The sequence below is a fragment of the Lutzomyia longipalpis genome, chromosome 3, assembly GCF_024334085.1.
Source record: "Lutzomyia longipalpis isolate SR_M1_2022 chromosome 3, ASM2433408v1".
NCBI lineage: Eukaryota > Metazoa > Arthropoda > Insecta > Diptera > Psychodidae > Lutzomyia > Lutzomyia longipalpis.
Window position 1 is genome coordinate 18,995,840 of NC_074709.1, and position 13,644 is coordinate 19,009,483.

Here is a 13,644-nt window from a genome sequence, read left to right on the forward strand (position 1 = left end):
ATCTTGCAGATGGCTGCCCAATGGTTAAGGTAAGTGTTCCTCCTCTAAAGCAAAGAACTTAATTATTATTTTTTAAATTCTTTCTTTAGGATGAAACGTACTACGTTAAAGATTACGTTTTTGATGTATCCAAGTTTCCAGCAGGCTTACCAACAGGAAACTATCGTATTGACATCTCAATGCTAAACAGTGCGGACCAAAAAGATTTTCTAAAGATTGAAATCTTTGCTGAAATTACCCGAAAACCTGGAGCTGATATTCAATGGAATTGATCTAATTATATAGGGGAACGTAGCTTAATTCCGACCTCCAAAGGTCCGCGCAGAATGAGAAAAAAAAGTATAAAATAAAAAGCAATATTCTTAAATTTGGTACTATTTTAAAGCCCTTTTAATGCTTTTTTAACTCCCATAACTTTCTACATTTAAAGTTTTATCAATTAGTTGGTATACCACAATCGTGGCATACCAAGTATTGTAATCGTCGGAAAAACCGACCCTATTAGATCGGGCTCAAACTTGGTATGAGCACGTTTTAGACATCCCACATTACGAAAATGGTGGTGGAAAATTTTTGATCCGGCCGGCCTGCCGGCCTGCCGGCCTGCCGGCCGGCCGGCCTGCCGGGCAGGACTCCACATTTTGCATTATAGCTCGAGAACGGTAACAGATAAAGACTTCGGGTTTGAAGTTTTCTATAGAAATGTGGGTGTAAAATTTCATTTTTTCGCATTTTCAAAATCCAAGATGGCCGCCGTCCGCCATTTTGAACCACCGTCAACCACTTCCCTTACAGCTAGAGATCTGAAATTTTAGTATGTTGTAGAGCTTAGTGAGATGTTTTCATCAACAATTCATACTTGAAAATCGGTCAAGCGGTTTAGCAAATATGGCGGTCTAAAGCAAAAAGTGTTTTTTCGATATAACTCGAGAACGGCTTGACCGATTTTGACCATCTTAGTATCAAATGAAAGGTATTGAGAAGCCCTACAACTGTCTAGAACATTCGAAGTTTCAAAAACATCCGCAAGAGGCGCTAAAAACAAAAACAAAAATTGCCTAACTTTAAGGGGCTATATCTCCCAACATCTGTTATCGTTTTCCTTTAAATTTTGATATGTTGTAGCCTGACTCAATATCTTTCATCAGTCCGAAAATGAAGAAATTCTATGTCGCCGTTTAGAAGATATAGCCATTTGAAAAATTCTTGAATTTGAAAAGTTCTTAGAGTCATATCTCCTGAACTGCTTGACCGATTTTGCTCAACTTGATATCAAATTAAAGGTTTTGCAAAACTCTACAACTTTCTGGAACATCAGAAACCTCTAAAACCATTCCTTGAGGACAAAAAGTGCAAAAAACTGTTTTCGTAGAACAAAAATCCGCCATTTTGTGTTCTGGAGGTGACCTTGAAATGTATCTAAATGTATGTCAGATTATAGCTTATTTCAATACCTTTCCATAACTAATCATGAAATTTCTGTAAGTCTAATAGAACTTGAGATATGAGCATTTTTATCCATAAAAATGCTGATTTTCTAAGAGAAATTGGACTCTCATCCATTTATGCCTAATTTAAAAATATGTTTTTGTAATTAAAAGATTTTTTTCACATGTAAGATTATTATTTCTCTATATTTTTGAATTATTTTATTGTTTCTCATTCTTTTTCGATTTTTTGAGCTTTTTAACGGGAAAGATAATTCAAATTTCTTCACGCCAATCGCAGCAACTAACGATTTATCGACAAAGTCAAAACAATACAAAATAAAAAAAAGAGTCACACAAAAGAAAAATCAGTGAAAAGTTTTTGAGGTTTTAAAGCTTTAAGTGAGATTTAAATAAAACCAAGTGCTGTAATATGGAAGGAGGAAGAAAGGAGAGAACTGGCCAAGGTGGCCGCATGATGGGAAAAACATTTTCGTCGCAGAAAAAGGTACGTTTCTTTCAATGAAATAATGACTCGCTATCCGTGGAAGAAAGAATGATCCATTTCGTTTTACAAAATTAAACTTTTGAGTTAATTTATGTACTTATTAGATAGGGTACAATAGTATTTAGATGGGAAAATGTAATATAAGATTTATTAAGAATTTTTTAAAAGAACATGGACACATTTTAGCTGTATTCGTTTCAGATACAACTTTTGTGTACCGAGCAAAATCGAATGTCGTCAGATCGGTCTCAAACTTGGTATGAGCGCGAATTAGGGTCCCCACATTCCAAAAAATATATGTACCTAAATCTATTTTTCGTGATAAGCCGTCCGGGTCAATTTTAATCAACTGAAAAATCCCTACAATTCTCTAGAAGATCGAAAATACCAAAAACGACCAGCCTAAAAGCGAAAACAAATTTTTGAATTAGTTTTCAATGAATATCATGAAAATGCTTTTATCAATTTGCTTCAAATTTTAATGTATTAAAATAAATATAATAAATTATTTCTATAAAAAAAATGGAAAAATTAATGTCAACATTTTATTTATAATTGGATGATTTAGTTTTTCCTTGAAGTTTTCTCTAAAAATAAATTTATTTTCCTTGAATTTTTTCCAAAAATTAAATTTTTTTTACAGGACGAAAATGTTCGTTGCGGTGCCAGTAGTTTAGGAGCAACACGTAATTTGTGTTGCGCCCTAATCACTGAAGCCTTCCCGATCGTCTCGTGGTCGGGAAGGATCCCGGCGTGGATCAAAAAATGCAAAATCAAAAAAATCAAACACACACACAAAATAAAATATCCAAACAAATTTAAACACATTGTAAAAACAAAAACAAAAAACAAAAATAAAAACACACATACAAAAATTAATCTAAAAAAAATTAAACATTTAAATAAATCAAATTACTCACAAAGAAAAACATATTTTAAAAAATTAGTAAAAATTCGTATGATGAAACCTCTAAAATTGTATGGAGGCAGATTCAAAAAGAAAAAAGTACACTTAGCTAAAAATAAAAATTACTTTGAAAAATTAGGTATTGTAAAGCCAAACATATTAATAAGAGGATCTTATTACCAAGATAATTTAAGACTTTTTGGTCCTTATTCAAATAATAAACAATGTACGGCAAATGCCATAATAGCAATAATTGCGTCACATTTGTATGAAATAGAAAATTGGAATGAAAAACTTATAAATGATATACTAATAGAAGGAAATAAACTTTATAATATAAAAATTGAAAGAACGTGTGAAGGCTTACTGAATGCTGAAGACATTGTATATAAAGATGATAAAGTAATTTCTGTGTTTGGAAAGAAACTTACTTTAAATTGTATAACATCATGTTATGAAAACTTGCAAGGAGAATTTTATGGAAAATTTGAATACAAAACTTTTCAATATTCACTTAAGTACTTTTTTGAAAATTTCACTTATGGTGTAATTACTTGTTCCAATTTGAGTGTAGCAATATTTAAACAAGATGATTATTATTATGTTTTTGATAGTCATTCAAGAGGAGAGTTTGGTCAAACTGTATATGAAAAAGGTACAGCAGTTCTTTGTGGATTCACTTGTATAGAACATTTATATAATATTTTGAAATATAATTTCTTTAATGGCAGTGAGGATTATGTTGGTGAAAAATTGTTCACAATCACTCCTTTTGAAATATTGGCAAATAATATTCAAAAGGACTGTGAAAATGTTGAACAATTTGGCATCATGAATTCAAATACAAAAAATATAAATGTAATTAATAACTTTATAGACGAAAGTTCTAATACACATGACTTGAAAAAATCTACAAGTCATACAAAACATTCGAATAGTAAATATATACTTAAAAAGAAACGAGAACTCCATAAAGCTTATATGAAGAAAGTACATGAAATTGAACGAACAAATCCGAATAAAAAAGAAGAATGTAATATTAAGAATAGGATAAGGCACAAAATTGAACGAACAGACCCAGTTAAAAAAGACAAAGATAATGAGAAACGAACAAAAAGACGTAAAATAGAAGAGTTAGACCCAAAGAAAAAAGAGAAAAATAATGCTAAAAGATTAGAGAGACACAAAATTGAACGAACAGACCCTAATAAAAAAGATAAAGACAATACTAAGAGAAAGATAAGACACAAAATTGAACGAACAGACTCTAATAAAAAAGAAAAAGACAATATTAAGAGAAAGATAAGACACAAAATTGAACGAACAAACCTAGTTAAGAAAGAAGAAGATAACTATAAACGAACTAAAAGACGTAAAATAGAAGAGTTAGATCAAATGAAAAAATTAAAAAATAATAGTAAAAGGAAAGAGAGACACAAAAACAAACGAAACGATCCTGTTAAGAAAGAAGTAGATAACTATAAACGAACTAAAAGACGTAAAATAGAAGAGTTAGATCAAATGAAAAAATTAAAAAATAATATTAAAAGGAAAGAGAGGCACAAAAACAAACGAAACGATCCTGTTAAGAAAGAAGTAGATAACTATAAACGAACTAAAAGACGTAAAATAGAAGAGTTAGATCAAATGAAAAAATTAAAAAATAATATTAAAAGGAAAGAAAGACATAAAATTGAAAGAACTAATAAGAATAAAAGAGATATTGAAAACGTTAAACGTAAAAATCGCCACAAAAAAGAAAGAATGGACCCTAAGAAAAGGGCTAAAGAAAATCTAGCAAGAAAAATAAGACTTAAGCTAGAACGTAAAAGAGCTAAGATTAAAAATATTATTAAAATATTAAGATATGAGAAATCGATGAATAAGAAAACAAATATATTGGAAGATTTCAAATCAATTAAAGATAAACGTTTGATTACTTTCTATAAAAGAAATATTAATACAAATAGATTGAAAGAAAAATACAAAATAATTCGAGAAATAAAGGATAAAGATAAAAATAATGTAACTGATAATCCGCCTAAAAGCAAAGAAACATATGAAAAATTGATAATGCAATTTAGAAAAAATAAAACAAAATCTCTTGAAAAAATTATTAAGAAGCCTCTAAAGAAGAAGCTAAGTAAATACATGAAACATAAGATCATTCAAATTAAAGACAAATCTAAAACTATATTAGAATTTTTCAATGTAACTCGAAAAAAAGTTCCAAATTATGTTTGTGCATCTTGTGAAGGACTATTTTTTAAACATTCAGTTCAACTTTTGAAGATTGAAAAATGTAAATATCACGATAAGAATTATTTGGATGAAATAAGTAAAATATCTGATTACTGTTGTACAACATGCTATAATTCTCTTAATAGAAACAAGTTGCCCACATTGGCAACCAAAAATGGACTAAAATTTCCAGATATTCCAGAATGTCTATTAGAATTGAACGAACTTGAAGAGAGAATGTGTTCACCAATTATACCTTTTATGACAATTCGTGAATTGAAGCATTACCTTTTGAATGCGCAGAAAAGTTTGAAAGGAAGTACTGTACATATTCCTGTAGAAGTTAATGAAATGCTACAAGTTCTACCTCGAACGTTTGATAATATGCAAACCGTTCAGGTAAAACTACTAAGACATTTAAAATATAAAAATCACTACATGTTTCAAACTGTTAGACCCCCATATATTATAAAAGCTATGAAATATTTGGTAACAACACCTTTGTACAAAGAAAAAAATATTAAACTAGATGAAAAATATGTAAATCTTAATGAAAATGTTGATGAAATTAACTTTATAGTAGATCCCAAAGATGATGAAGTTGATATATATGATAAAGAAACACAAAGGATATTTAATATATATGATGCCGAAACACAAAAAATATTTAATATATATGATCTTGAGACACAAAAACTGGATGATGTTTATGATAAAATGACACAAAAAATAATTGATATTTATGATTTGGAAACACAAAAACTGAACGATGTTTATGAAAAAGAGACGCAAAAAATTATTGATATATATGATGTGGAAACACAAAAAATAGAAAATGAAAATGTAATTAAAAACACAATTGATTTAACACAAATGACAAACGAATTAAATAATAATCCAACTGTAGAACAAAATGAAAATGACTTGAAAAATATTTTGGAAGAAACTATTCTTAAAGATACAAATATATTAAAATTTTGGCAATTAGCCAATAAACAATTCCCTACAAATGTAATGCAAGATCTCCTTTATATAAATGCAGGAGAATTGCAAAGACAACAAAGAACTTATGTAAAGAAATTTCCAAAAGATTGTAGAAACATACAAATACTATTTTTGAAGCCAACACAACCAAATGGCATAGGACATTATGTAACAACTTTACATGAAAATGGCACTATACATGTATACGACTCTCTATATTTGCAAAATCTTGACCAAGATTGTATTAATTTTCTAAATGATATATACCCAGAATCTCTTGTAGATGGAAAATTGCAAATTAAATTTGAGAAAACATTTCAACAAAACGATGGCTTATCATGTGGAGTACATGCAATAGCTAATACTGTAACCCTTCTCTATAATCTTAATCCAAGCCATATGTCATACAATGTAAAAGAAATGAGAAAACATTTGTACAATATGCTCTGTTCTCAAAAAATCGCTATGTTTCCTGTCAATTTAGAAAAACAAAATGATGTACTTATGAAAGATATTTTAATAACTAATTCACAAATTAAAACACAACCTAAAAATACTGAAGATGACAGAGAAAAAATACTAGAAAATTGTTACCTTACTGATAAACATATATATGATTTTTGGAATCAAGCAAATGATCAATTTATAAATAATGTAATGCAAGATATTTTGTTTATAGATGCTGAATCTCTTAAACAACAACAAGAGTATATACAAAAATTCCCTAAAGATTTTAGAAATGTTCAAATACTCTTTTTGAAACCAAAATACGAAAATGAAATTGGTCACTATGTTACGACCCTACACGAAAATGGCATAATATATGTATATGATTCCCTATTTTTGCAAAGACTTGATCAAGATTGCATAAGGTTTTTGAAAACTATATATCCAGAATCAATACAAAATGATCAAATTGAACTTAAGTTTGAAAAGACTTTTCAACAAAATGATACTTTATCTTGCGGTGTACATGCAATCGCTAATTCCGTAACCCTTCTTCATAATCTAAATCCAAGCAATATATCGTATAATGTTAAAGAAATGCGAAAACACTTGTATAACATGCTTAATACAAAAACTATAACGATGTTTCCTATTGATTTGCAAAAAGAAACAGAAACTAAATCTCAAGATATTATTACAAGTAAAGTAAAGAAAAATAATATACCAGTTAAACAAGAAAATCCTGAAGAAGTACCAGATGAATTTGATCTTATAAATGAAGATATAATGATTCTTAATTTGACCGATATTGAAATAAAACAAGCTCAAATTCAAATGATGGCCCCTGGCATGAACAAACGTCCTGTTTATTCACGTACAGAAAAAAATTTGGAAGAATTGTCATTTATAAAAATTTATGGAGGTCAGAAGATAGAAAATCAAAGTATCTCATATTCAAACCGCATTAAAGCTGAATGTAGAAATAGAGATAGAAGATGCGCAGATCCAACTAAAGTTCTTTATTCAGCTAATGAAAAAATGCAAAGATCCATTTTTAGTGCAGTAAATGTTTGTTTGAGAAAAAGTAAGAATGTCGAAAATATGACGGCAAATGATGCACTTACTGATGGATATTTGGATAAACTTAGAGAACATGATGATGGTTATAATTTCCTAAAAACTATTAATCTTACACCTGCTTATTGGGCATGGAAAAAGAATCTCCTTCTCCAAATGATAAAACAACTAGGGAAACCTACATTATTTTTGACACTAACCATATCAGAAACGCGTTGTCCAGAACTCATTCAAGAACTTGCTAGACTCCAAGGAATGAATCTATCTCTTGAAGAAAGTATGTTCTTGAGTGAAGACATGAAAACACGTCTAGTTCGCGATGACCCAGTAACTTGCGCACGATATTTTGATGAAAAATGTAAAAATATAATAAAAATGCTGCAAATTAATCCAGCAAGAGAAAAGAATAGAATAGGTCCCTTTGGTAAACATTATGTAGTTGATTACTTTGTAAGAACAGAATTCCAAATGCGAGGAAGTGCCCATCAACATATTTTGTTGTGGCTAAATGATTTCCCACAAATTGATGAAAGTAATCCTGAAACTTTTGAAGAAGCAATTAAAATAATTGATCAAATAATTACTTGCCAATATAAAGACCCAGAAAATTTGCCATATATTAGAAGACAAATGCACATACATTGTAGTACGTGCTATAAAAAGAAGAAAGATAAGTGTAGATTTAATTATCCAATTCCACCCCTTGATAAAACTGAAATACTTTTGCCAATAGCAAAAGAAGAAAAAACTGAAAAGATGAAAGAAAATTATCAAAAAATTGCAAATCTAACAGCATATTTTTCACATAAGCACGAAGAAATGAATTTCCCTGATATTTTGAAAAAACTTAAAATGACTAGAGAAGAATATATAATGGCTTTGAGATCTAGTATTAAACGTTCACGCATGTTTCTTAAACGTTCAAGTAAAGAAGTAAATATAAATGCGTACAATGAAAGCCTAATAATGTGTATAGAATCAAATATGGATATACAATTTGTTGTAGAAATTTTTGCTCTAGCTAAATATGTTGCTGATTATGTATCAAAAGCTGAAGCAGGAGTATCAAAAATGTTGAAAGAAATTAATGATGATACTAAAAAGCAAGGAAATGTAACATTGAGAGAAAAAATGTGCAAAATGTGTAATGGTATATGTAATTGTAAATTTATGTCAGCACAAGAAGCTGCTATGTCATGTCTATGTATGCCTATGTCAAGATGTAGTAGATCAAATGTTGTAATTAATACTAGACCAATTAATGAACGGGTCAGAATTTTGAAACCGAATGCACAACTAAAAAAATTGGATAAAAATTCCAAAAATATATTTGCTGAAAGTATTTTTGATAAATATAGTAAGCGAGATAATGAGTTGGAAAATGTAACACTCATTGAATACGCAGCAGATTATTATATGAAAAAGAAAACAGATGAAGAAGAAAACGATGATGATGTTACAGAATATGGTATGAGAAAAAAATCAAAAATTGTAATGTATAAGGGATATAAAGAATTTCAAGATCCCAATAATTATTATCGAGAACAAGTTTTGCTATTTTTACCATGGCGAAATGAAAAAGAAGAAATTGAAGATTGTGACTGTAGAATTAAGTATATGAACAATAGACAAACCATAAATGCTGTAAGAAAGAAATTTTGTTACTTTAACGATGATGGTGTATTGACACAAATTATAAGAGATAGAGAAAATGAGAATGAAGATGATCATGTCCCAGAAAGAGATAATCCTGTGGATTCTGATCAAGAAATTGATATGTTTCCCGATGAAAAAGGTGGTACTACAAGCAATAAAAAGGGATATCAATATGTTTGCCCAGAAAGAATTCAAAAAGAAGATATTTGTAAAAATTTGCAACAACTAAATGTTAAACAACGTGAAATAGTAATGTATATTTATCAATGTATAAGAACTGGCAATTTACCACTAAGGATTTTCCTCTCCGGTTCAGCTGGTGTTGGAAAATCCAAAGTGATCAATTGCCTATATCAACTCATTACACAGTACTATGATAATTTGCCAGGTAGTAACCCTGAATCCATAAAAGTACTTCTAACTGCCCCTTCAGGAAAAGCAGCATTTTTGATCAATGGTATGACAATACATACTGCCTTTGCAATTAATAATACAAAATGCACAGACTCTTTGTCGCCTGATGCAGCCAATACAATTCGATCAAAATTGAAAGATGTACAAGTACTAATTGTAGATGAGATATCTATGGTAGGTTCAAATATAAATTCTAAAATGGATAATAGAATGAGACAAATATGTGGCGTAAATGAAAGTTATGGCGGAAAATCTGTCATATTTGTAGGAGATTTGAAACAATTGAAACCTGTAAAGGATAAATACGTTTTTGAGAAAAATCTATTGCATACCGATGCTGAATTTGTTGATTATGAGGAACGAAATGTACTATGGGAAGAATTTAAGTATTATGAATTGACTGAAATTATGCGTCAAAAAGATGATTTGTCATTTACCGTAGCACTAAATAATTTGGCTAACGGTACAATGACAGAAGACGATATAAAACTAATTCAATCAAGACAAGTTGAAAATGATGATAAAGTACCCTTAGAAGCTATAAGGCTATTTTATTATCGAAAACATGTCCGAAGCTACAATAATAATAAAATTGAAAATTTCCCTGGTGACCCTCACTTATCAGTAGCTAAAGATAAAGTATTAGAATCAAATACCACAGATAAAAAGGCTAAAGAAGATATACTAGCCAAAGTTGCAATTCAAGACCCAGAAAAAACTGGTGGATGTATGTATGAATTGAAATTGAAAATCGGTATAAAGTATATGGTTATTAATAATATAGATGTTGAAGATGGACTAGTTAATGGTGCAACTGGTACTCTTCGACATATAACTTTCAATCCAACCGATAATTCAGTTCACACTGTTTGGCTAGAATTTCCAGAAGATAGAGTAGGAAGAAAATTAAAATGTCAAGCTCGCTTTCAGAGCTACCTCACAAAGAATAATCTTCCAAACAATCTTGTTCCAATTGAAAGACAAGTAATAACATTTGATTTTTCAGAAAAATCAAAAACTGTTATGATTGCTAGAAAACAATTGCCACTAATACCAGGTGAGGCCGTAACTATACATAAAAGTCAAGGGCAGACATATAATTCCATTTGTATTGACTTTACAAAAGGAGAGCTGCTAAATATTAATCTAATTTATGTTGCATTTAGCAGAGTTGTATCACTATTAGGTTTGTTTATAATTGGCAAATTTAAAGTACCAAAGGCCCAAGGTGAAGATCACCCAATACAGAGAGAAATGAAAAGATTGAAAAATGAAAAATTACTCATAATTCCTATGCAAAAGATTCTATGTGAAAATAAAGATAAGTTTAAAATTTGTTATCAAAATATTGTATCCCTAAACAAACATTTTAATGATGTAAAATGTGACATTTGGTACAAAAACTTTGATATAATTGTACTCTCAGAAACAAAAACTATAAAAGATATTGATGTACCAATTTTGGAAAATTATAAAATTATCTATAGATGTGATAATGAGATTCAAAAAATTGGAGGACTACTCTGTTATGTAAAGAATGATTGTGAAATTGAAATTAAAATCAAATCTGAACAACTTTACTCAAATAGAGAAAAAGTTTTCAGTGTCACCCTATTCCTAATTGAAATTAATAATAATTTGTCAATAATCACTGGATATAAATCACCACAAACTCCATTTGCAAAGTTTAAGAATTCATTTGAGAATTTGTACTCTCAAGTTGCAAATCAGTCTGAGGTGATAATAATGGGTGATTTTAATTTTAATACATATGAAGGCAAGGAAGACAAGAATTTTGTAAAACTAATGAAAGAATATAATTTGAGCAATCAATTGGATCCTAAAGGATCAACAACAAAATGTGACAATCAATTGGATGTAATTTTTTCAAATATTGTAAATCCCATTGTCACAGGAATTTATGAAAGTTACTTTTCAGACCATAAGCCTGTATATTGTATGTTAAGTATATAATTTAAAAACTAATTGTATGAAAATTGTAACAGCCATAAAAAGCTGCACCAAATATACAACCAGTGAAAGGACTTTTCCACCGTTTTGTCCTGGAGGTTGGAAGCCAACGCTAAGACGGCGGTGGACGCATAAGAATCTAATAAATGAATTAATAAAAAATATACTGTGTTTATTTCGAATTTCACTAAACTTTAAAAAAAACTCAACCGTGCAACTTCTAATACTCATAAAAGAAATGACAACGCATAAACTGACCCCTCCACGTTGTGGTATACCAACTCTAATAACTGGACGCGTTATGATTGACTTTTAAGTATTAGCGGATTGAAAAAGGCCTTAAGAGGTCTGAATTAGGCCACGTTTCCTTACATATAAGAATTTCAAACAATAAGTGCAAATAAAAATTTTATCTCCGTAAAATCATTTTTGTAACATTTATTTTTTAAATTCTAATCTATTTTAAATTTGAAATAAATATACATTGAGCAATTTTTTTTATATATCTACTTAATTACAATTTGGGTTTTTTTCTGTAGTTAATTTGCCCAAAAAATTTTTTTTTGTTGATCGGCACCAAAAAAGAAGAATAAAATTATAAGTTCCGACCTTAATTATTTATTCTAGCCAATTAAATCAAATTCAGGTATTAAGCCATAATAAATGATGATTTTGGCGTCTCGAGAATTTCCCCAGCTACTCAAAAAAAATTAAATGAAAAACATAAAGCAAAGCTCCACTGTATTGTGAAAATATGAAAATTATCTTTACAAAAAAAAAACTATTTTTATAGAAAATTATAAAATATTTCTTTTTTTGCATAAAAACAACTAATTGTTAAACTCTTCAGTCATTAAGGTGCTGCACCCTTAGCGTTTATCCCTTGAGAATTTCTCACAGCAAAATGCGTTCTCATGGTTCTCATGCAATTATCCTGTCTCCTGTGGTCACGTTCCCACCTGTGTGATTGATCAGAACTCTACCATTTTTTGCGCGTTATTTTTGAGGCGTTTTTTTTTGTGCCCAGAAAGTGTGGCGTTCTTGTTTCAAAATCTGCCTAATTTCTACAGCATGACTTTAACGGTTCTTCCACACTATGTGTCTCACCCATTGTCTCCTAATTAAATACGCTAATCAAACCACGCACTGTGTATGTTTTTTTTTTCATCCACACACCAATCGCTGGCCCCCGCCAAATTGGATGACCTGGAACTGTGTTAGTGCGCGCGCGAGAAGTTGAATGAATTGAATGTAGTTTTGGTCGTAAAGGGAGTCCCCCTCATGTCTTCAATCAAAATGCACACTAATGTTCATTTTAATTCAAAACACACACACAGACAGTATCAAGCAATTTAGGCGCGCTTTCCATTTGTGTTGGAGGGAATATTAGTTTCCGAATTATGCTTTTATGTTTTGTTGAAATTTAAAATGAATTTTTCAATTAAGGTATGAAAAAATCTTGGATTTTTCTTGTAAATGAAAATGTTTTTGTTATGGAAGGAGTTTATTCATGATCATTATGCTTTTTTTTTTCGAAGAAACACAAAGAAAACAGTCGTGTGGAGGATCAAAATAATGAATAAGAAATATATCCAAACAAACTTACTATTTTTTTATTGGGATCTGCTGAAAAATGTTGAAAAATGTTGAAAAATGACGGACCTTTTTTCTCATAAAACAAACTGTCTTTTTAAATACAAGAAACATTCGTACTAATGTTTCATCGGTCAGAGAATTAAAGAATTCTTGAAATACTATAGACACCCATAGAAATGTTTAGGAAAGACACGTATTATTCTATTCTTAAGATTCCAATAATTTCTTTTGGTATCAAAGAAAAGATCAATTTGCATGTGAAACTGCATTTTAAATTGTCAATCTTCTAACTGAAATATTAATTAAAGCCTGATGTTCAAATAAGAACATTATAACCACTATTTCCATACGAATTTCTTTCAAAAATTTCACCTGAAACATTACTTTTTGCTTTTCATCGTGAAATTTTCGCACTC

The 13,644-nt window shown here is 29.7% G+C and overlaps 1 protein-coding gene across 1 annotated transcript; it reads left to right on the top strand.

Annotated features, from left to right (window-relative positions):
• The first annotated feature begins 444 nt into the window (after window positions 1-444).
• LOC129792356 (uncharacterized) lies at window positions 445-11,749 on the top strand. The gene has a single exon (XM_055831317.1). The coding sequence runs from the start codon at window positions 2,894-2,896 to the stop codon at window positions 11,633-11,635; it is 8,742 nt and encodes a 2,913-aa protein (XP_055687292.1). The 5' UTR covers window positions 445-2,893; the 3' UTR covers window positions 11,636-11,749.
• Window positions 11,750-13,644: the final 1,895 nt, after the last annotated feature.